General features: G+C 46.0%; 1 protein-coding gene across 7 annotated transcripts in view; it reads left to right on the top strand.

The window, feature by feature from the left end:
- PCMTD1 (protein-L-isoaspartate (D-aspartate) O-methyltransferase domain containing 1) overlaps positions 1–23,199 on the top strand; it is an 85,769-nt gene that overhangs the window by 1,996 nt on the left and 60,574 nt on the right. The window contains exon 1 of one of the 7 annotated variants that reach the window (XM_050942039.1): positions 1,917–1,995. The exons of 4 other annotated variants lie outside the window; for them this stretch is intronic. In XM_050942039.1, coding sequence (XP_050797996.1) covers positions 1,952–1,995 — 44 coding nt within the window. In that variant the 5' untranslated portion in view covers positions 1,917–1,951. Of the gene's footprint in view, positions 1–1,916; positions 1,996–12,759; positions 12,853–23,199 lie in introns of those variants that run through there. 2 more of the 7 variants (XM_050942037.1, XM_050942035.1) reach the window with 2 other exon arrangements.

Raw genomic sequence — 23,199 nt, 5'->3', positions numbered from 1 at the left:
ACCCTATAATATGGAGATATACCTATCTCATAGAACTGGAAGGGATCCCGAAAGGTCATCAAGTCCAGCCCCCTGCCTTCACTGTCAGGACCAAGTACTGCTTTTGCCTCAGATCCCTAAGTGGCTCCCTCAAGGATGGAGCTCACAACCCTGGGTTTAGCAGGCCAATGCTTAGCCCTGCCCCTTCCCTGAGGCCCTGCCCCGCCCCTGCTCACTACATTCCCCGTCCCTCAGTGGCTTGGTCTCCTCCACCCTCAGGGGCGGCTCCAGGCCCCAGCACGCCAAGCGCGTGCTTGGGGTAGCAAGCGGGGGCGGGGGGGCGCTCTGCCGGCGCCACGAGGGCGGCAGGCAGGCTGCCTTCGGCGGCATGCCTGCGGAAGGTCCGCTGGTCCCGTGGCTTCGGAGGACCTCCCGCAGGCAAACCGCCGGAGGCAACCTGCCTGCCATGCTTGGGGCAGCAAAATCCCTAGAGCCATCACTGCCCACCCTCACTTGCTTTCACTGGGCTGGGGCAGGGGGTTGGGGTGCAGGAGGGGGTGAGGGGTCTAACTGGGGATGTGAGCTCTGGGGTGCGGCCAGAAATGAGGGGTTTACAGTATGGGAGGGGGCTCTGGGCTGGGGCTGGGTGTTGGGATATGGGAGGGGGTGAGAGCTCCGGATGGGGGTGCAGGTTCTGGGGTGAGACTGGGAATGTGGTGCAAGAGAGGGCTTGAGGCTGATGGGGGTGGAGCAGGGGGCTTCAGGGTTTTTGGGAGGGCTCTGGGCTGAGGCAGGGGGTTGGGGTGCAGGAAGGGGTGAGGGCTCCATCTCGGAATGCAGGCTCTGGGGTGGGACCGGGGATGAGGGGTTTGGAGTGCAGGAGAAGGCGCAGGCGGCTCAGGTGCTTGGGATGCAGGCGTACCTCTGGCAGCTCTCGGCCAGTGGTGCACCAGGGGGGTGAGGGGGGGCTAAGGCAGGCTTCTTGCCTGTCCTGACTCTGAGCTGCACCCTGGAAGTGGCCAGCAGGTCCTAGTCCTAGGCGGAGGCACGGCAGGTGGCTCCGTGCACTGGTCTCGCCCATAGGCACCACCCCTGCAGCTCCCATTGGCTGCAGTTCCCGGCCAGTAGGAGTGCGGAGCTGGTGCTCGGGGCAGAGGCAGCGCATGGAGCCCCATGTCCTTTCTCCCCCCCCCACCCCCGCTTAGGAGCCGGACTAGCTGGCTGCTTCTGGGGCACAGTGCAGAGCTAGGACAGGTAGGGACTAGCCTTTTAATGGTCCAGTTGGCAGTGCTGGCTGGAGCCACCAGAATCCCTTTTGGACTGGGTGTTCTGGTAAAAAACGGGACACCTGGTCACCCCATGTTGCTTTAGTTGCAAATATATAACTACTCATCTTTATAAACAGGCACAACTCCCACTAATGACAATAAATAGACTTTGGGGCCCAATCAGTGCCACAGATACACATAATGAACTACACAGTCCGCATTTTTGTATTTTTATATACTGTACACACAAAAATAAGTCAAGTGCTCAAAGGTTATGCATACTTGCATTTGATTTGTAAATGTAAGAATCAAGGTTTCCTGTGCTTTTTAGCTTCTCTCTGTTTGAATCAGATTACTTCCTCCATGCTGTCGGGGTGTTAGTGGGTTGGGGATGCCATTAAATATGGCAGAGACAGGCTTGCTGCCTTCATGTGCAGTGCGCAGCCTCCCCCTGGCTCTGAGCAGCCAGTGCAGCTTCATCCTGTAGTCCTGAGCTGAAGTCTGATTCATCACTGTGGGGACCAGGTATGTGCAGTCTGGTCAGTACTAGGGGTACGTCCACACTACCAGCTGGATCAGCGGGTAGCAATCGATCTATCAGGGATCGATTTATCGTGTCTTGTCTAGATGTGAGAGATTGATCCCCGAATGCGCTCCCCGTCCACTCAGGAATTCCCCAAGGGAGAGAGGCGGAAGCGGAGTTGATGGGGGAGCCGCGGCCGTCGATCCCACACTGTGAGGATGGAAGGTAAGTCAAAATAAGATATGTCAACTTCAGATACACTATTCTCATAGCTGAAGTTGTGTATCTCAGGCCTTGGCTACACTTGGAGGTCTGCAGCGCTGGGAGTTACAGCTGTCTTCGTACAACTGTGTAGGGAAAGCACTGGAGTGTGGTCACACTGACAGCTATAGTGCTGCAGTGTGGCCACATTTGCAGCGCTGTTGGGAGTGGTGCATTATGGGCAGCTATCCCACAGAGCACCTCGTCCCATTTTGATGCTGAGGGTTTTGGGAAGGGAACAGAAGGGTGCGGGTCATTCTGCTACCTGTCCCAACGCCCCGTGATGCATCGCTTTGCATCCCAGCAGTCCCTGTTTTTCCATCCACGTTTGGCGCCATTGTGACTCTCCCAACGGTTTCTGTGCAGCGCAATTTCTGTGGGAAATGGAGCCCAAACTGCTGAGGACTTTGCTGACGAGTGTCGCCAGCACATCACGTTTAGCAGTTGAGCAGTTCCTTAAGCTCCAAAGTGATGAGGAGTCCGACGATGATAGCGAGTCGCCTGACGCGTACGACACGACATTGCTTGTGGCTTTCACGGAAATGCTCAGCACCATGAAACGCCGCTTTTGGGCGCGGGAAACAAGCACTGAGTGGTGGGATCACAATGTCATGGAAGTCTGGGATGATGAGCAGTGGCTGCAGAACTTTCGGATGAGAAAAGCCACTTTCATGGGACTGTGTGCTGAGCTCGCCCCCACCCTGTGGCGCAAGGACACGAGATTGAGAGCTGCCCTGCCAGTGGAGAAGCGGGTGGCTATTGCAATCTGGAAGCTGGCAACTCCAGACAGCTACCAATCGGTCGGGAACCCCAGTTTGGCGTGGGAAAGTCGACCGTTGGAGTAGTTTTGATGCAAGTTTGCAGGGCCATAAATCGCATCCTGCTAAGAAGAACCGTGACTCTGGGGAATGTGCAGGACATTGTGGATGGCTTTGCACAAATGAGTTTCCCTAACTGTGGAGGGGCAATAGATGGGACGCATATTCCTATTCTAGCACCACCCCACCTAGCATCCGAGTACATTAATTGGAAGGGGTATTTCTCTATGATTCTCCAGGCACGTGTGGATCACCGTGGGCATTTCATTGACATTAACACAGGCTGGTCTGGAAAGGTGCATGATGCACACATCTTTCGGAACATTGGCCTGTTCAGGAAACTGCAGGCAGCGACTTTTTTCCCAGACCGGAAGATCACAGTAGGGGACGTTGAAATGCCCATTGTGATCCTTGGAGACGCCGCTTACCCGTTAATGCCTTGGCTCATGAAACTGTATACAGGGAAGCTTGACAGGAGCAAGGACCAGTTCAACTACAGGCTGAGACAGTGCCAAATGACTGTGGAGTGTGCTTTTGGCCAGTTAAAAGGGCACTAGCGATCTCTGTATGGGAAGCTAGCCTTGGGGGAAAGCAGCATCCCTGCGGTTATATCCACGTGCTGTATCCTCCATAATATTTGTGAAGGGAAGGGTGAAACATTCAGTCAGTCATGGACCTCTGAGGTTCAACGCCTGGAGGCTGAATTTGCACAGCCAGAGAGCAGGGCTACTAGAGAGGCCCAGCACAGGGCTTCAAGGATCAGGGATGCCTTGAGGGAGGAATTTGAAGCTGAAAACCAACAATAATGTTTGGTGCCTTGCATGGGAGTGAAGTGCGGTGGTTACAGTGTTAGTAGGAATCTGTTTTTCCTAAGCTGATTTGCAGTGCCTGTTTCTTTCCTGGGCTAAGGTATCTTTGATTTCTGAAATAATAAAGACTGTTTTCAAAGCCAAGAATTCATTTATTGAAAAGAAAATAACTTTCTTGACAGACACACAACATTTTGGGAACCTAAAAGGGCAGGGGAGGTGGGATGGGGAACTGTACAGTCACAGGTTTGAATATGTCCTGCCTGGAGTGATGTGCAATGACTGCTGCACTTCAGGATGCCTATACTGCATGATGATGGGGGTTGAATGCAGAGGGTAAGGGTCATAGTTCTCAGGGCTGGTTGGTGGAGGTAAGAACCTGGATGCTGGGGAAGGGGGTTTTGAGCTGACATTGGGGCACAAGGGAAAGAGCTTTGGGACGGGGGTTGGAGGGGGCAGTGCGGTAGTGCTCTGCCTGCATAACTACGAGCGCCTGGATAGAGTCCGCTTGGTGCGCCAGGATGCTTATCAGCTGCTTTGTGCTTTTCTTCCTGGCCGCTGCGTTTCTCTGGCGGATCCTGCTTTCCCTTTTCCTCCAGTCCTGCAGTTTTTTATTCTCTCTGGCAGAGTGATCCATAACTGCTTGCGGCAGGTCGTCTTTGCTTTTTCGCGGCCTCTTCCGCAGGTTTTGGAGTCTTTGAGCTGCTGTTAACACGGGCAGCTGAGAACTCAAGGTCACTTGTGGAAGGAAAAAAAGGCAACAGTTAACAGAGGCAGCATTTTTTATATCTCAGACAGTTATTCCCACACAGGGAAGGAGTTTACAGTCTTCACTTTAGCATAGAGCGCACCTAACCCACAGGAGCCCTGAAATGGTGAGTGAGGGGGAGTGATTGCTTCAGGGCTGTGCAGGGGTTTCTGTCCATTGGGGAAAGCAAACAGCTGCGGGGGCACCTACACTGAACACTCTCCCAACATTTCCCACAGGAGTTAATCCTTGAAGATATCTCGCTGCTGCGGGTCACCTGGGAAGTGCGGGAGGGTCTTCTACTGCAATGCGGATTACGCCCTGGTCCCTATGCAGCTTGCCTGTGTGCAGCAATGGTCCCCCCACTCCTCGCGGCACAGTGGTGCGGACGCGTTAGCCTGACTGGGACAAGGACCGCAGTGGCTTTCCCTATAAACTTGCGGAAGCGCATTGCCCACGCTCTGGCTGAAACTTTTGAAGAGATTACCGAGGCCGATTACCGTGATATGATAAGACCTCATCAATGGGCTATTCCACATCTAGGCATGCATGCATGCATGCAGCCCTAACCTTCCCTCCTCTCCCGAAATATTTCCATCCTGAAAATAAAAGCCGCTTACCAGGAACTCGCTCCTCTGCTTGTCCTTCACCAAGTACTGGCTGCTGCGACTGGCTGCCTTCCTCCTGGCTTGAGAAGAGCTCCTGGCTGCATACCTCCTGGGACTCCAGGGTGTCTTCCCCCCCAGTACCCTCACTCTCGGTTTCCTCCCCCCCCCCCCGCCTCCAGCTCCCCTCCCCGCTCTGAAGTGTCCATCGTGGTCCTCGGATTGGCGGTGGGGTCACCCCCAAGTATCGCATCCAGCTCTTTGTAAAAACGGCAGGTCATAGGGGCAGCACCAGAGCGGTGGTTTCCCTCACGGGCTTTGCGATAGACAATCCGCAGCTCTTTCACTTTAATCCTGCACTGCACTGCTTCCCGGTCATGGCCCCTTTCCAGCATGGCCCTTGATATCTGCCCATAGGTATCATAATTCCTACGGCTGGAGCGCAGCTGTGACTGCACAGCTTCCTCCCCCCAAACGCTGATGAGGTCCAGCAACTCGCCGTTGCTCTATGCTGGGGCTCGTTTGGCGCCTGGAGGCAATCAGTGAATCTTCCCAGGTGATCATGCACTCCACTCCTGGCTGAGCAAAGAGGAAGGGGATTTTTAAAATTCCCGGGGCATTTAAAGGGAGGGTCACCTGAGGCCAGGGCAGTAGAGTTTGAACTGATGAGCAGAGTGGCTGAGCAGGCATTCTGGGATACCTGCGAATACCTCTGAGGCCAATAACAGTGCTTTTGGTGGCCACACTGGCGGAGCAGTGCTGCGTCACCAGCGCTGCAGTCGTTATTCCCCAGGCAGAAGAGGAGTACAGCCAGCATTGTATCCAGGGAGATACAGCTCTGTACGTGCCTTGCAAGTGTGGACGGTGAGTAAGTTGCAGCGCTGTAAAGCCACCACCAGCGCTGCAACTCTCTAGTGTAGCCAGGGCCTTACATCGACACACTCTCCCTCCCCAAGTATAGACCAGGCCTAGAAGCTGAGAGGTTTGAGCATGCTCACTGAGGATGAACTCTTTGGCGCTATTAGCAGCTAATGTCTAAGTCTCTATTGAGTCACAAGGATCTTTTTTCCCACCTTGCAGAACTGATTGTGGCTTTCTGGAGCCAGTCAGTACCTATTATTAACTTGTTTGTATAACAATAGGGCCTTGAAATCCCCACCAAGAGCAGGGTACCATTGTGGTAGGTGCTGTACGTACACATACAATAGAACCTCAAAGATATGAACACCAGAGTTATGGACTTACCAGTCAACTGGATACCCTGTGGAACCCAAAGTAATCAATCAGGCAGCAGCAGAGACAAAACCAAACAAAACAGCTTCCGTCCCCTCCCCCCAGGGCTTTTGCCTTGGGACTTCAGCCCGCAGGGCTCAGGGCTTCAGCTGGGGAAGGAGTGGGGTTGGGACTGCAGCCGCAGTGGGAGGGAGGGGTTGGGGGAGGGAGGCAGGGTTCCAGGCATAGGGTGGGGGGGCAGGGCTTCTGACCCTTCGGAGCACTGGGGCTCAGGACTTTAAACATGGGAGGAGTGCTGGGCTTGTGGAACATTTCAAAGTTACAAACAACCTCCGTTCCTGAGGTGTCCGTGTTCTGAGATTCTACTGTAGTAAGAGACAGTCCCTGCTCTGAGAAGCTTACGGCCTAAATAGAATGAGAGAACAGAAGTATCATCCTTGTTTTGAGGCACAGAGACGAAAATGCATTGCTCAGAACCACACAGGAAGTCTTTATGGAAAGTTAGAAATCAAACCTAGATTTCTTGAGTCCTAGTGCAGTGCCTTCACTTCAAGTCCACCTTCCTCTTTTTTGTCCTTTGGTAAGAGAAGCAGTCTCTCAAAAGCCATTTAGGGCATTCTTTCTCACCAGCCATGGGTTCAGCTTTTCTTCAGTTCGATAAGTGTGTTTTATTCACTGAAATTATACTGGAGAGTGAGAATCTCTAGTGTGACCAGGCCGTTGGACCTTCTAACTGAGGGGACATAATCAGGCTCCCTGAGATAGTACAATAAATTTGTGGGTTTGGAAATATTTTCTGATGTATCTGTAAACTTCATCTAATTTTCTGTCCTCCTTTTTTCTTAATCTCTTCATGATGCTTTTTCTCATAAGGAGATATGTCATTCCCCTCCTCCCCTGTAAGCCTATATTAAATATGATTGTAATGTTAGGGTATGTCTACACTACGGGACTATTCCGATTTTACAGAAATCGATTTTTGGAAACAGATTGTGTAAAGTCGAGTGCACGTGGCAACACTAAGCACATTAATTCGGCGGTGTGCGTCCATGTACCGAGGCTAGCATCGACTTCTGGAGCATTGCACTGTGGGTAGCTATCCCATAGCTATCCCATAGTTCCTGCAGCCTCCCCCGCCCATTGGAATTCTGGGTTGCATGATGGGGCCAAAAATTTGTCGCGGATGGTTATGGGTAAATATCATCAGTCAATTCTCCCTCCGTGAAAGCAATGGCAGACAGTCATTTCGCACCCGTTTCCCTGGATTGCACTGGCAGACGCCATAGCTCGGCAACCATGGAGCCCGTTCAGCCTTTTTTCACTGTCACCGTATATCTACTGGATGCTGCTGACAGATGTGCTACTGCTGTGCTACACAGCAGCATCCCCTTGCCTTTGCAAGTTAGCAAAGATGGTTACCAGCTATACTGTACCGTCTGCTGCCTTGCAAGTTGATAATGACGGTTACCAGTCATATTGTACCGTTTGCTGCTGCTGTCATGGGTGCTCCTGGCCGGCCTCAGTGAGGTCGACTGGGGGAGCCTGGACAAAAATAGGAATGACTCCCCAGGTCATTCTGTTCTTTAAGTTTTGTCTAAAGGGAGAGTCAGTCCTGCCTAGAATATCAAGCAAGTCTACTAAAGAACCAGAGAGGCAAACGACTGCTCCGGGACACAGAGCCCCAGACATCCCACGGAAATGATGACCTGCATGCCATTCTAGGGGGTGCCCCTGCAACAACCCCACCTATTGCTTCCTTCTTCCCCCACCCCTCCTGGGCTACTGTGGCAGTTATCCCCCCATTTGTGTGATGAAGTAATAAAGAATGCAGGAATAAGAAACAACACTGACTTTATTGCAAGCAGAGATCAAAGGGGAGAGGGGAGAGCGGTTGGCTTACAGTGAAGTAGAGTGAACCACCGTTCCACCATTCTGTGGAAAATGGAGCCAGCATCCAGTACAGGAGTCCTATGCGCTGGCACTAATATGCATATACCCTGAACCACCTGCGACAATGTTTTTGACGCTTCAGGCTTTGGGAGCTCAGCCTAGACTTCAAATGGTTTTCAGAGAGTGTGGGAATGTGGGATAGCTACAGTTGTCAGTCGCCCCTCCCTCCGTGAGCATCCATTTAATTCTTTGGCTTTCTGTTAAGCTTGTCTCAGCTTCTTAAGTTTCACATAGCACTGTGTTGAGTCCCTGTTGTGGCCTCTGTCCATCATGGCCTTGGAGATTTTTTTCAAATGTTTTGGCATTTCGTCTTTTGGAACAGAGTTCTGATAGAACAGATTCATCTCCATGTACAGAGATCAGATTCAGTATCTCCTATATGGTCCATGCTGGAGCTCTTTTTTGATTCTGGGACTGCATGGTCACCTCTGCTGATCAGTGCTCCACGCTGGGCAAACAGGAAATGAAATTCAAAAGTTCACGGGGCTTTTCCTGTCTACCTGGCCAGTGCATCCGAGTTCAGATATCTGTCCAGAGCAGTCACAATGGTGCACTGTGGGATAGCTCCCGGAGGTCAATACTGTCGAATTGCGGCCACACTAACCCTAATTCGAAATGGCAATACCAATTTTAGCGCTACTCCCCTCGTCGGGGAGGAGTATAGATATTGGTATTAAGAGCCCTTTATATTGCTATAAAGGACTTCGTTGTGTGGACGGGTGCAGGGTTAATTCGGTTTAAAGCTGCTTAATTTGAGATAAACTCGTAGTGTAGACCAGGCCTTAGGTGCTCAGATACAACAATGACAAGTGGAGTATGAATGCTTGGAGAGAAACTATTTATGAGGGGGTCATGTGTTCATGCTGTATCCTAGCCACTGCACTGTGTCAGTGGAACTCGGAATACTTGATGAGGTCAGAGAAACACTGATGCACTCACTACATTGTACAGAAAAGTCAGTTTGCCCTTTAAGGGGTAGATTCTCTGTAGGCTTAATGTATGGTTGATGGTTGCAGTTTTCCCAGAACTTGGTTGGAGAGAGGGTTCTCACTTGGTAGCCAATTTGAAATATAGCATTAGGAGTACTGGAGGGACAGAACTGGTACGCAGTGCCAAATTCTGTAAAAAGCGACAGAATTCTGTGTCACCTTATAGACCAGGGGTCGGCAACCTTTCAGAAGTGGTGTGCTGAGTCTTCATTTATTCACTCTAATTTAAGGTTTTGCTTGCCAGTAATGCATTTTAACGTTTTTAGAAGGTCTCTTTCTATAAGTCTATAATACATAATTAAATGATTGATTGTTGTATGTAAAGTAAATAAGGTTTTAAAAATGTCTTAGAAGCTTTATTTAAAATTAAATTAAAATGTAGAGCCCCCCGGACCGATGGCCAGGACCTGGGCAATGCGAGTGCCACTGAAAACCAGCTCGCATGCCACCTTCGGCACCCGTGCCACCTTCGGCACCCGTTCCATAGGTTGCCTATCCCTGTTATAGACTAACAGAAGTATTGGAGCATAAGCTTTTGTGGGTGAATACTCACGTGCGTCTGACGAAGTGGATATTCACCCACGAAAGCTTATGCTCCAATACTTCTGTTAGTCTATAAGGTGCCACAGGACCCTTTGTCGCTTTTTACAGATCCAGATTAACACTGATACTCAGTGCCAAATTCTGTACACTTGAAAATGAGACACCGGCAGGGATGCTGGAACAGTTTTTATAGTGGGGGTGCTGAGAGCTATTGAACCAAACTGTAATCCCTGTATATAATGGAAACCACTTCAAACCAGAGGGTCCTGCTACACTCCCAGCACCTCTAATTCCAGTACCTATGGACACCAGTTTGCCAAAATTGGATGTGTATCCACATAGAAGCTGATAGCTTCTAGCTCTGATGAGGGTGTTGGAGGTTAATCCTTGTTTTGTTTTCAGCATGGAAACATACTCTAAGGGATAAAAAATCTTTTAATTATATAGTGTCTCAGGACTATAGGGTTGTTATAAAAGAAAGCTTGATTATTATGTTGCTAAAGTGTGGCTCAAACAGGCTTTAAACATAGAGGTAAATATTTTTTTAGGGTTTTCATGATTCCTGGAGATAAATTTGGAAGCAGTCTCTAGAAAATGACTGTAGGGTATCATTTATACATTGTGATTGCAACATGTGTGCAAATAACATCCCAAGGAGTTATGTTAAACCCTTGAAGATTAACCCAAACTACAGATTATACAAAATTGTATGTGCAGACAGTAGCCTTTGAAGTTTTCTCAAAGCAGCTTTTAATAAAAACAAGTCTCTACAGCCCTAAAATAATCTAGAGGTGACATCAGGTGTCACCATGGAAACTCAGGCTGCATTCCTGTGTGCAACTGGGTGGAGTTCTAGAATAGGGAGGTGACCTTCTGACAGGAATAAATCTGTTACTCCAGTTGATCTGCACCATTAAAGATTGGATTTGGCCTTCAGCTAGGAGAATGTCTTTAAAGAAGGAAAATTGGAGCATTCTGTATCTCATTTAACATACTGTATAGCCCAAGAAGGGTAAAAAACTCACTGGAGAAAACCTGATTTGATGATCTAGGACACTAAAAAAACAAACCTCTATTTACATGTTTTGGAAGAGCAAAATGTCAGATGGGGTGTCTCATTGTGGTTCTTGTAAATCTAAATGGTTAGGTGGATTATGAGTAAGACTACGTTTATGTCATAGAGATCATGGAAGTGACAGAATCCGTGACTTCCAGAGACCTCCATGACATTCTCTGCTTCATCCCCAGGGGCTGCAGGACTCTGGAGTGGGCAACCAGCGGGGACCTGGCAGGATTCTAGCCACAGGCAACAGGGCCCCATGCAAGGTTCCAATGACAGGTGACAGACTCCTGAGGGAGCCCGCCTCAGGTTCCAGCGATGGGCAACATCCTCGTGCGGGGGACGGGGGAGGGGGAAGCCTTAGGTGAGCAGCTGGGGGTGTCCCATTTTCTCTTCGTGAAATTATGGTCACTGTGCAGCTCCCAGCTGCCATGGGCAGAGGGAGAACCCCACAGCTCCCAGCCACCATGGTGGTGGGGGAAACCATGGAGCTGCAGCAGCAAAAGTCACAGACAGGTTGTGATGGGTTAGATCCCCCTTCTGATATGCCACTGAATGTACTGAGATTTCACTGAGTCTGCCTGCTCCACTAGCCTGGGCTCCCTTTCTCTGTTGTGCTGAATCATGCTGTGTGGCAGCACACACACAGGTAGGGAGCATCAGCTGTAGAATCACACAGAGTCTGCAGACAGGTCTCTGTGAGACTGTTTAGCTAGGAAATTGCCCAGCACTCTAGTGCCACTTCTCTGGGGAAAGTACACCCAAGATAATATTGTCTTACGCTGTATAGAAAGATCTGCACAGCACAAGGTCATAAAAAATTGCCCTCTCCCTCAATGTGAAGAGAGATATGCACTGTTTCTTGCCCTCCCTCCCAAAGATATGGATTGAACAGACTGGGTTATGTTATAAACAAGCAATAAGTTTGTTAATTATAAAAGACAGATTTTAAGTGATTATAAAGGATGGCAAACAGAACAAAGCAGATTACTAAGCAAATAAAACAAAGCACGCAAACTAAGCTTGATTCACTAAAGAAACAGGTAACAAAATGTAATTTCTCCCCCTAAATGTTTAATTAGGCAGGATGCAGAATTTCGGTTGCGTAGAGTTCCAGTTACTTCTCTTTACAGACTAGACTCCTCTGTCATAGTCTAGACTCAGCCCTTGCCTCTCCCACCGCTTGGTTCCTTTTTCTCTTCAGGTACTTTCAGCAGTCTTTCTTTCTGGCAGGAAGGCAAATGGAGAAGAGTCCTGTTTGCCTTACTCCCCAGCCTTAAATAAGATTTACATAATGTGGGAATCTTGACCTCCCACTCCTTTTAGTGGAAAATTACTAGAAGTCCAAGATAGTGTTTAGTACCCGGTGACAGGACCACCTGACTTAGTAGCGTCACAGCTATGTCCCATGACACCTCTCGGGAAGGAGAGAGATCAGTATCTTTAAAGTCTTGTTTCTTCCTAATGGCCTATCAAAGCTGATGGCCTATTGTTTGGTGGGTGTCTCCCAAATACACACAGTTGTAATTGTTACATAGTCAACATTTGTAATTTTAGATACAGAAATGATACATGCATACAAATTGAATAATCACATTTAGTAAGTCATAACCTTTCCAGTGATATTTTACGCAACCCATTTTGCATAAAATATATCTTAGTTAGACTATATTCATATCACAACCGTATTTCTATGAAAAATATGGGGTGTAACGTCACGCAGGTCACGGCTTCTGTGAATTTTTGTTTATTGACTGTGACCTGTCCAAAACTTTTTTACTAAAAATAACCAAGACAAAATCTTAGCCTTAATTATGAGAGTACAGTTCATAGTTTCTTTCTGATTCTATTTTTGTATCCATTACTGTTCTTGTAAATGCTACATGCTATTTTATTCCCATGTGGGATTGTTGTTTGAGTGAAGTTACGGAGTCTTATAATTTATCTGCTTTGTCTTTGAGTTCAGAAGAGAGAAAAGAGAGTGTGGATGTGAAACAAACTAATACAAGAACCTGTGAAAACCACTTTTAAGGACAGAGCTAGTACTTGTTGAAGACTTCCTGATGGTGAGCTGTCACTGAATGTAAAACTGTTTAGAAAAAAAGAAATATATACATACGCTTAATCAATTAAATCCAGTTAAAAATTAATGTGTTGAATTGGTACCTTCAGGGGCAATTTCCAGAGACCTAAGGGAGTTAGGTGCCCAACTCTCATTAAAAGTCTTTCATGCCTCTTAGAAAATCTCTGTCATTAAATCATGTACACCTCTACCCTGATGTAGCGCCACCTGATATAACACAAATTCGGATATAATGTGGTAAAGCAGCGCTCATGACTGAGCTGTGCACTCCAGCGGATCAAAGCAAGTTCGATATAACACAGTTTCACCTATAACGCAGTAATATTTTTTTGGCTCCCAAGGAGAGTGTTATATCAGGGTAGAGGTATATTATCGTATATACTTTGTAACGCTTCTATACTACATTTCTGCTAAGTCTGTTGGAAGTAGCAATTACTGTACTAAACTTTTTTCTTTTTGCTGTAAGTCTTTGGCCTGCTACTCAAAAATACAAAGATTTTTCTTCATTGAAGAGGTCCAAATTTCCACTGAAGGGGGGTGCACAAAGAAACTAAAAACTAATAGGGCCACTAAAAATGTAATTTTAGAAACCATGATTGTCAGAAAATAGATTACATTTTAACCTATCATTTTATCCTGAGATGCTGGTAGCTTCGTAAATCTGACAATGTTGAGGTATCCGCAAACACCAACTTTAGTAAATGGCACAGTTGTTTTAGAGATTCAACTGGATATCAGCCAGACACAGTGAAAATAATTTCTCCCATCCAGGGACAGTTCTTTACTTCATCTCTTGATGTTGAGCACAGCTGTGCGCAGAGTAACAAACAATAGTACTAAAGGACGCATTGAGGTCAACAGGACTATTCACATGCTTAAAGTTAAGAATGTGCTTAAGTGCTTTTGTTGGATCAAGACTTGTTTACTGAGGATGGGACAAGTATTTTGCATGTGGGAACTGAAGGCATTGAACTTGAAGGCACTGAAAAATTAAGGTCTTGTCTATACTGAGAGTTCAGAGTAATCAGCTAAAGGGGTGGAAGGTAAATATGCAGAAGTTAATGCCTGCTAAATCCCTGTGTGGACACACTGATTCAGAAGTGAAATGGCCACTTTACTTCTGAAAGAGAGCATTCACATTGATGTTTAATATGCATTAACTTCACACCTTTAATTGATTTGACTTAACTTTTCTGAATATCCCCATGTAGACCAGCCCTAAGTGAGGTAGTGGGATTCAGACTGTCTGTTTAAAACCATAAAACTAATTCCATGAAAGACAAAGACAAACTTGTTTTAATTATGCATTTATAGTTACTCTTACATTGAATTTGCTATAACTTATAATGCCATTTTAAAATGAAAAAGTGATAATTTTAAAGCAACAAAACATGAGGAATGTTAGGGGAATAGGTAGCTGTAACAGAGTAAGTCTATTTAGCAGTATCAACAACTGTTAAAAATAAAGGTGTAGACCATTTTAATTCTCTTAGCGTATGCGCAGTGTGCACCGCCATTTGATAGCATCATCGTCATCCAGGTGAAGAGCCAGTTTTCCATCATCAAAATAAGCCAGCAGGCACTTGTCAAGGATGTCTGAAGTTGACTGCATCTACAGCACAGTTCATTAGAGAAACTCCGTTTTGAAGACATTGTCCGCACAATTACCCTGCCCTAAACTGGTTCAGGGATGACCACAGGTGCCTTGGCATGTCAAAACCTGGTGAGCAGATGATTGGGTCGGTGACGAGAGAGTGATTAATGACTGTTGTCATTAACTACGTGTTATACCAAGCAGATTCCACCATCATGTCATGCGGTGGCATAAGTGATGATAAAGGGGGTCTAAAAGACAGACAAAGTGGCGAGTGGTCAAAGAGGTCTGAATACAGAGGGAAATCACTGTTTTCACAGGTCTTGACCATGAGCATGCTGGAGGCTCCGTCATAGCAGCTATGGGGCGGTGCTATGATACTAAGGGCATGTTTTCACTAGCAACATTAAAGTGTTGCTGCGATGGCTGTGTAGTCGCAGCACCAGCACTGGGAGAGAGTTCTCCCAGCGCTGTAAAAAAAAAAAAAAAGTCACCTCTGCGACAGGAATAGCTCCCAGTGCTGGGAGCATGGCTCCCAGTGCTGGTGCACTGTCTACACTGGCACTCTACAGTGCTGAAATTTGTAGCTCCCAGGAGGTGTTTTTTGACACCCCGAGCGAGAAAGTTCCAGCGCTATAAAGTGCCAGTGTAGATAAGCCCTAAGTATTGGCAGCCATGGCAATGGATTTGCATGTAAAGTCCTGGTAACAATATGCATAGCTTTGTATGAGATGAGACTCATGTGAGACGAGCAACAGTAGACAGGAGCAGAGTACTCTACTGTTGAATAGCAGACGGCTGATGTTCTAAGTGTCCAGGCACTTGCACTCCAGGTTGGGCCGGCCAGTTTTCTGAGCAAGTTGCTTTTACAGTTAATATGTAGCAACGAGTGTTTGTTTTTACAATCAGCATCTAAAATATGTAAACCATTCAGGAACCAGACACTTGAAAATGACAGAAACATTATGTAAAAATTCAGCTGCCTCCTTGGTTGAAACATTTTGTCCTGCACCAAGTATCTTAAGAAGTTGCTGGTTTCATGTCACAATGATTTTTCTATATGACATTGATGTCTTTTAAAATAACATCCAAACCTTAAAAATGCATTGCTTTCATTTATTCTATCTATAACAGTTATACTTTGCCTAATTTTAAAATACATATTTTTAGTACTCATGAATAAACAACGTGGCTATATAAATACATCTTTCAATGAAAGAATGCCTTTTTCCTGATGTTAGCTTTTAATTAATAGCTGTAGTTGTATTCAGCAGTGATCAGATAGCATGAATCTAATGGCAAGTAAAGCCAACTTGAAAAATCTTGCTAGGGTGAATAGCCAGAAAGTTGGTAATAAGCAGAGCACTGGAGTGCATACTGTACAGAAAATCTGGCATCGGCAGGGGGACGGATAAGATGACCTAAATGGTCATTTCTCTTTATAACGTGTGAATCTATGAATTGATGATCCAGATGTGAAAGTAGTCATGAAATGTTAAGGGCAGTATATAATATACTGTTTGATAAATGATGTGCCATCATATGTAATTGTGCAAAAAATCTGGAAGTATAGTCCTTTCGGGTGCAATAAATGTACCACTTGCCATCAGTTCTTGGGGAATACTACACTACAAAAATTTAAGTCGACTTAAGTTACGACTTACAGCCACCACTCTAATTAAACAGCTAGTGCATGTCCATACTACAGCCCTTGTGTCGGCAGAGCACATCCACGTTAGCAGCTCTTGCATAGACACGGAAAGCAGTGCACCGTAGGTAGCTATCCCACTGTGCAATTGGTCACCATCTGCTACAGTGTGTATTGGAAAGGGTTTGCAATGCCTCATGGGGGCAGGCACAGTGTCCCATTATGCATTCTTTCTCTTTTCATCATTACATAGGCTTCCTAGAGCATTCCATGGATTGTTGGTTCTGGGCTCAAAACAAGCACCGAGTGGTGGGATTGCATCGTTATGGGATAATGAGCATTGGCTGCAGAACTTTTAGTTGCGCAAAGCCACCTTCCTGAAATGGTGTGTGGAGCTCACCCCAGCCCTACGACACAGGGACACCAAAATGAGAGCAGCACTAACTGCAGTGGGGCGATAGATGGCATGTATATCCCCATTTTGGCCCCAGACCATGTTGTGATGGAGTACATAAACAGAAAGGGCTTCTTTTCTATGGTATTGCAAACTGCCTTGGATCACTGGGGTTGTTTCACTGACATCAGTGTAGGCTTGTCAGGGAAGGTGCATGACGTACACATCTTTAGGAACACGGGCCTGTACAGAAAGCTGCAAGCAGGGACTTTCTTTCCAGACCAGAGGATTACCTCTGGGGATGTGGACATTCCAGTAGTGATCCTGAGAGACCTTGCTCCTGTGGCTTATGAAGCCTTACACCGGCCACCGTGACAGCAGCAAGGAGCGCTTCAGCCACACACTCAGCTGTTGAATGTGCCTTTGGCCACATAAAGGGGCACTGCCTTTGCCTCCTTAGGAGGTTAGACCTCAGTGAGGAAAATATCCCCATGGTTATAGCTGCCAGCTCTGCCCTTCATAATATATATGAATCAAAGGGGGAGAAGTTTTCCTCAGGGTAGTGTGTGGAGGTGGAGTGGCTGTCTGCTGCTTTTGAATGGCCAGATATTAGGACTGTAAGATGGGCCCAAAGGGAGCTTTTTGCATCAGGGAGGCTTTGAAGGAGCATTTTAACAATGAGCCACAGTAACTTGTGTTTGTTTAGCCAGGCTCTTTTTTTTGCACCATGGTAGGAACCTTGTAATGATTACTGTGTGTGTGCGGCTGTGACACTGCAAATGCACCTATTGGTACTGTCTCTGAATGTTTACAGTAGTCACCATATGTTGGAGAATAATAAAGATTCATTTGCTTTCCATGAGTTCAGTTTTATTTCACACCCATGGAATTATAATTATGTGTTGGTAACCTGAACTTCATACATAGGGAGAAAAGTATCTTTAAAGGGGAAGGAACAGGAAATTCACAAGCACAGTTGCCAATGAGGATCTTGGAGCTGGGTGTACGTCCAGCTGTCATTCTGCAAATTGTCCCACGAGGTGGAGTGCCTGGGGTACTGCTGAGATCCCTGAGGAAACGAGGAATGTGAGGGGGATGTGTTCAGACTGGGACTGCAACATGTCTGTTTGCTACCTCAGCAACATTATCATCTTTTCCTGCTCCGTCTCCTATCCTGACTATCCCTTCCCAATTTCTCACTGATTGCCTCCCTCCTTGCTTTCTGCTCACAATCTGAAGCAACTGACAACTGCAGAACCTCCTTGTACATGTCTGTCTTACTCCTCTAGTTTCTTTTCCTTATCTAAGTGATGTGCTCCCCGGCGTGTGTGGGAGAACATCAAGGGAACATCTGCAGCTGCTAAAGAAATCATAGACAGATGTGTTGTCAGTGCATTAACACTCTTTATCCAAACAAGTAACATCTTTCTATTATGGTGCCTGCTGAAGTAATTGCTGAATGGTATAGCAAAGTTTCCTACCATGTGGAAAGACAGCAGCCTTCCCAAGAAACCTGTGGCAGAGGATTGCTGATTACCTCCAGGAAAGTTTCCTAGAGATCTCTATGGAGGATTCATGGGACATCCTGGTGTGCATAAATTAACTTTTCCACAGGCATCCCTCTGCAGAATGAGTACTTACCAGAGGCATCAGGCTTGGCAGGGCTGGGCTGCTGAGGCTTGCAGTGGGAAGCAGCGATCAGCACATCCCTCAGCTCGCGCCGCTTCCTGCAGCTCCCATTGGCCTAGAGCGGCGAACCGCGGCCAGTGGGAGCTGAGATTGGCTGAAACTGCGGACACGGCAGGTAAACAAACCAGCCTCATGCCAAAGGTTTGCTGATCCCTGAGTTATGAAGTCATCCATTTTAGAATTACATCTGAATCAATCTGAGGGCCAAATTTAAGAGTCCTACCTTAGCATCCATTTGTGCATGCACAATTCTGTGTATGTAATTACTTATGTATGAACAAGATACTGTGCACATGTGCAAAAAGCCATTTGTGCTTAAATAGTTTGCATGTACATATTTAATCATTTGTGCACATAGCAGATTGTTTTTTTTTACTCTTGATCCTAATTCTTATGCCTAAAACCTTCAACCCCTTACCTGGTAGAAGTCACTAGTTATCCTCCAAAAAGTGTGATTTATAGTGACAGAATCAATTCAAAAACAGCACTTCTGTCTTCTAAGGTTATAAGAAATACATTTTGTTTTACTTGCTAATAACGTTTAGTCTGTTGTCAATTTGACAGTGCTTTTAGTAGTCAGTTTTGCTCCTTTGTATGGTGAATGTTTCGTTATGTTTGTGTGGGGCTTTTGCACAGCAGGAAGAGAGAAAAAATTTAAAAGTGGAAGTGGAGGATCAGGTGTTGTAACTGAAGCGACTTGAACCATTTCTTGAAATTTGACTTCATTACAGTTGATGTGTCGCTTTCTAAATGTCCCTTTAAGTAGTTTACCAGTTGTTTCTGTGGTTTCCTCTTTAAGTGTGAAGAGAATAAATGAGTGCTTATATTTCCCCATGCTCTGTCAAAATGAGATGCAACTTAGTCAATTGTGCATATCTTCATAATAAGATCATCTATTGTTTTTCTTGCATGTGTTGGCTAGCAGTGGAAATGGGGCTGACCTTTAAATTCTCACTGTTTAAGCTGATGAGTTGAACATCTCATTTAAATAAATGTACTGTTTCCCGCCTGGTTATTATTTCAGGCTATGTGCATATTTGCTTAGAAATCACTGCATCTACTTACTTTGGTTCCCTTTTGTCTAGTTTGCTTTGCAACCGAAGGTTAAGAAATATATTTATGAAAGCACAGATTCTTGAGCCCAAGTTTGAGTAAATTGAAGGGAGGCTTGGGGTGAAGCCCTTTTTAAATGTGAATTAGACAATAAGCACCTTTCTTAGAAAAGGGAGTTGGATTTGCAGGGGAGCCAGAGCTATCTTAATGGGACTTGATCAGCGTTCCTTCTAATTTTTTACGTCTATGTGTGGAATGAATTTTGTTGTGTGACACATCACCTCCATATTGGTGCACAAAACAAAATTCATGTGTTGGGGGTTGGGCCGAGGGGTTTGGAGTATGGGAGGGGGCTCAGGGCTGGGGTAGAGGGTTGGGGTGCAGGGGAGTGAGTGGGTGAGGGCTCTGGAGTGGAGCCTGAGATGAGGGGTTTGGGGTGCGGGAGAGGGCTCAGGGCTGGGGCAGAGGGTTGGGGTGTGGGGGGTGAGGGCTCTGGGGTTGGGCCAGGGCTGAGGGGTTTGGGGTGCAGACTGCCCTGGAGCTGCGAGGGGGGACAAAGGACTCCTCCCCCACCCCCAGCCCTCTCTCACCGCAGCAGCTCAGGGCCAAGGGAGAGGCGCCTCTCCCTGGCCATGGCAGCTCTGGCTGAGAGAGGGGCTCCTCTCCTCGGCAGCTCCAGCGGGTCTGGGCCGAGCTGAGGGAGGGGGCTCCTCTACCTGGCCATAGCACGTCTGTTGCGGGAGGGGTGCCTCTCCCCCCAGCTGCGACAAGTCTATGCTGGGGGAGAGGCACCTCTCCCTGCCTGCGCCACAGCCCTGAGCCTCTGCACAGGGCTTACTATGCCTCCAGGCTCTAAGCCTTTAAGATAAACACTAGATAGGATTTGCCATGTGCCTCAAGCTAAGAGCTATCCACACTGCAAGCTTATTGCCTACTACCATAGAGTCTTACTGAAGCTTTTTATTTGGTATTTGAAGAATCAGGCCCTTAGTATACTAGGCCCATGTTCTTATTTTTTTTAAACAGAGAAAGACTTGACTGCATTCTTGTATTCTTGTAGAGACCAACAATCTGTATTATATACATAGCTCTAGGATGAGGTTTCAAATGTCAAGAATGTAGCCATCTGCTATTTTTAGCCTTGACCTCGCTTGTATATTCTTTTGCTGCAGCAGTTATGGCATGAAGAAACCTTAAGTCATGCTCAAAAGCATTCATTGTCCTATATAAAAGGCTAGGTGTGCACTTTTAGCTGTGATCGCTTTAATCTGTGTAATATCCTAATCTTGAGTAAAGTATGACTCTTAACACATCTCCACAAGACCTTGGTTTATGCCAGCTCCATTTCTTGTGCATCATGTTTGTGTAATATTTCTTAAGACATGGTAAATACTCTATTTTATCTATATGATAGTTGGTTTATATGCAGGTGTCTTGAATCTGAGCTCTGTGAAAGCTTTGAAAAATATAAGGTGTACAATGGTGGACCATAATACTACTTCAGACTGGTTTCAACAATAAAAATATAAAATCTGTGATGTAAAGATAACCTGCAATTTGTTGTATTTCCTAAAATTGAGTGTTTCATGGAAGGGGAGGGTGACTTTATTTTTTTACACTTAAAATAAACCCATGTGTAGCTGTCGTTTCTTAGACTTATGACATTTTGAAATAATAGCATGAAATGAGCTTACCTGTTTATCTTAATGGGGTGTTAAATTTTAAAGTCTAATTATGACTACAGAAATGTCATCATGGTTAATGATTTTTCCCTTTTGTCATTCTGCAAGTAATATCCAGCCAATTTTGTGTTTTGTTAGGGCTGAAAGTGACACTTATTTGAAATACTAATGTTCCAGTTATATGAAACAAGTAATCGCAAACTTTTCAAAGCATGGACTGAATAATGAAATAGTTCACCTCTTGGTTCACTCAGAATCATATGGGTCAGCTTTTTGTCAGTTTGCCATTATGTATCTACACAAACGGCTTATGTGGAAAACAAGATTGCATTTTTAGCTGTGTAATGCAATAAGTGAGTTGTGTGTGTTTGGAAAAGATAAATGTTGTCTAATTTTGGTCCTCAATTCTTCATCTACTTATCTGATCTTTCTCAGAGATGGTAACGAAGAGAAACCACAGTCATGTGACTATCCTGCTCACTGCAAGTCATCCGCAAATGCTCTACAAATTATCAGTGGTTTGTGAATCTGTTCTACAGCATAGTGCTGCAAGTGCAAATAGAATATTCCTCTGGGATGAAAATGATGCTTTTGAAGAGGGTCAGTTCAATATAGGCTTAACAGGAACGTAAGTGGTGTATGTGCCTTGTGCTGGCCCTCTGCTTGGGGTGAATTTGGCTTCTATGAAATATTGATTGAGGATAATTGAGCTGCTTGTTTAAACATATGCTAAAGGAAATATAAACTATTCATCACTGTTTAAAGTATTACGCTTCCTTAGTGCAGCTTATGGAATCTTGTTCCATCAGCAAAGACAGTTAAGCTTAATAAGCTAAAATACTTTTGAATGATGCTCTTTCTGTCTTTAAATGCTAAATTGATAGAACTATAAAAACAGGGGCAAAGTGGAATAAGGAGAAGAAAACAGCCTTAACTTTCAAAATTTCTATGATTGAAATTACTACTATTATTATTGTAGTTTTTTTCATCCATTGGGTTGATAAAGTTGTTTAATGATATATTTTTTTTTTTAGTAGAGGTTCAGATTTTATCAGCTAACTACACTACCACTTTTGTAAACCAAGAAAATAACACTTCTTTTGAACACGTCAGTTTGGACCCCAGTGCTTGTGCCTCATGAGAATGATACCAGAGGGTTTTTTTAATAGCACTGTTGTATCCATGCCATGTATATGCCCTCTGTGTCCTCATGCTCGTGCGTGAGTACGAAGGGGTAGGGTGACACCCCCTCTCCTTCAGTTCCCTCTTCCTACCTTCAGAACATTCATATAACTGCCATAATGTATATCAACCTGACTGGATTAAATGTTGATGGTTAAATCCCCCTGTATAGGGCTTCTTAACAGGGTGGAGTCAAAACCTGTGGGCTTCAAGCTCTGCCCATCCTTCAGTGGGCTAGTTCACCTGAAAGATAGACACTGCAGGTCTCTCTCCTGTTTAGGAGTCTCATATATGTTGAGTAGATATTTCTCCACAAGAACACAGAAGTTGAGATATGAGTCTGAAGCTTTGTCTTCTGGAACAATTCATGAAGGTCTCATCAGACCCTGAGGAGACAAGCTCCAGAGTTCTGCTAGTGGGCAAGCCAAGATTGTCACTTGCTTGCTAGATAAAGCGTTGAACATCGAAGATCAGCACTGAGCAGATGGCGCGAAGAAAGGACTGACACCTCCAGCACTGAAGCAGATACCAGCATCATTGGCACTGAAGCTGGCACCAATAACGCTGATACCAAAGTCCAGCACTGATAGGAAGTGCTCTGGGTATAGAGGCAACAACTCCAAGAGTAGGTCAGTGTCCTTCCATAAGGACAAACCATGTAAAACTTCTAGAAATAAAACCACCAAAACCTGCACAGTGGTGAGGACTGGTGGTAAGGAGCAGCCCATGAGAGAGACAGACTGCTCTGGTGGCACATCTGTGTTGAGGCCTACTGTGGATGACGTGCTCCTCAGAGAATCAGGACAGGCATTGTGCCAGAGCACCTACTTGTACAGGCCCCAGTATCACATATGTTGTAACTGCCCTAAGGAGTTTTATTCCCTCTGTCTGTCACAGGGTCATATGTTCTCACTTCTTTCCAGCAGCAGTGGTCAGCAGCACAGAAGGACCTGCCAGCTTTCCTAATAGATCTCAGCTACCATGGTCTTCTCAGGAATGGCACCAGACTGGCCAATACCAAATGACCTGTTCTGTATTCCTATGCATGCTCTCATCTTGCAGGAGGCAGACTTCCATAGAGCTATCCA

This window comes from Gopherus flavomarginatus, chromosome 2, assembly GCF_025201925.1.
Source record: "Gopherus flavomarginatus isolate rGopFla2 chromosome 2, rGopFla2.mat.asm, whole genome shotgun sequence".
Taxonomy (NCBI): domain Eukaryota; kingdom Metazoa; phylum Chordata; order Testudines; family Testudinidae; genus Gopherus; species Gopherus flavomarginatus.
Note: the sequence above shows the minus strand (reverse complement) of the source record. Positions and strands in the feature narration are given on the sequence as shown.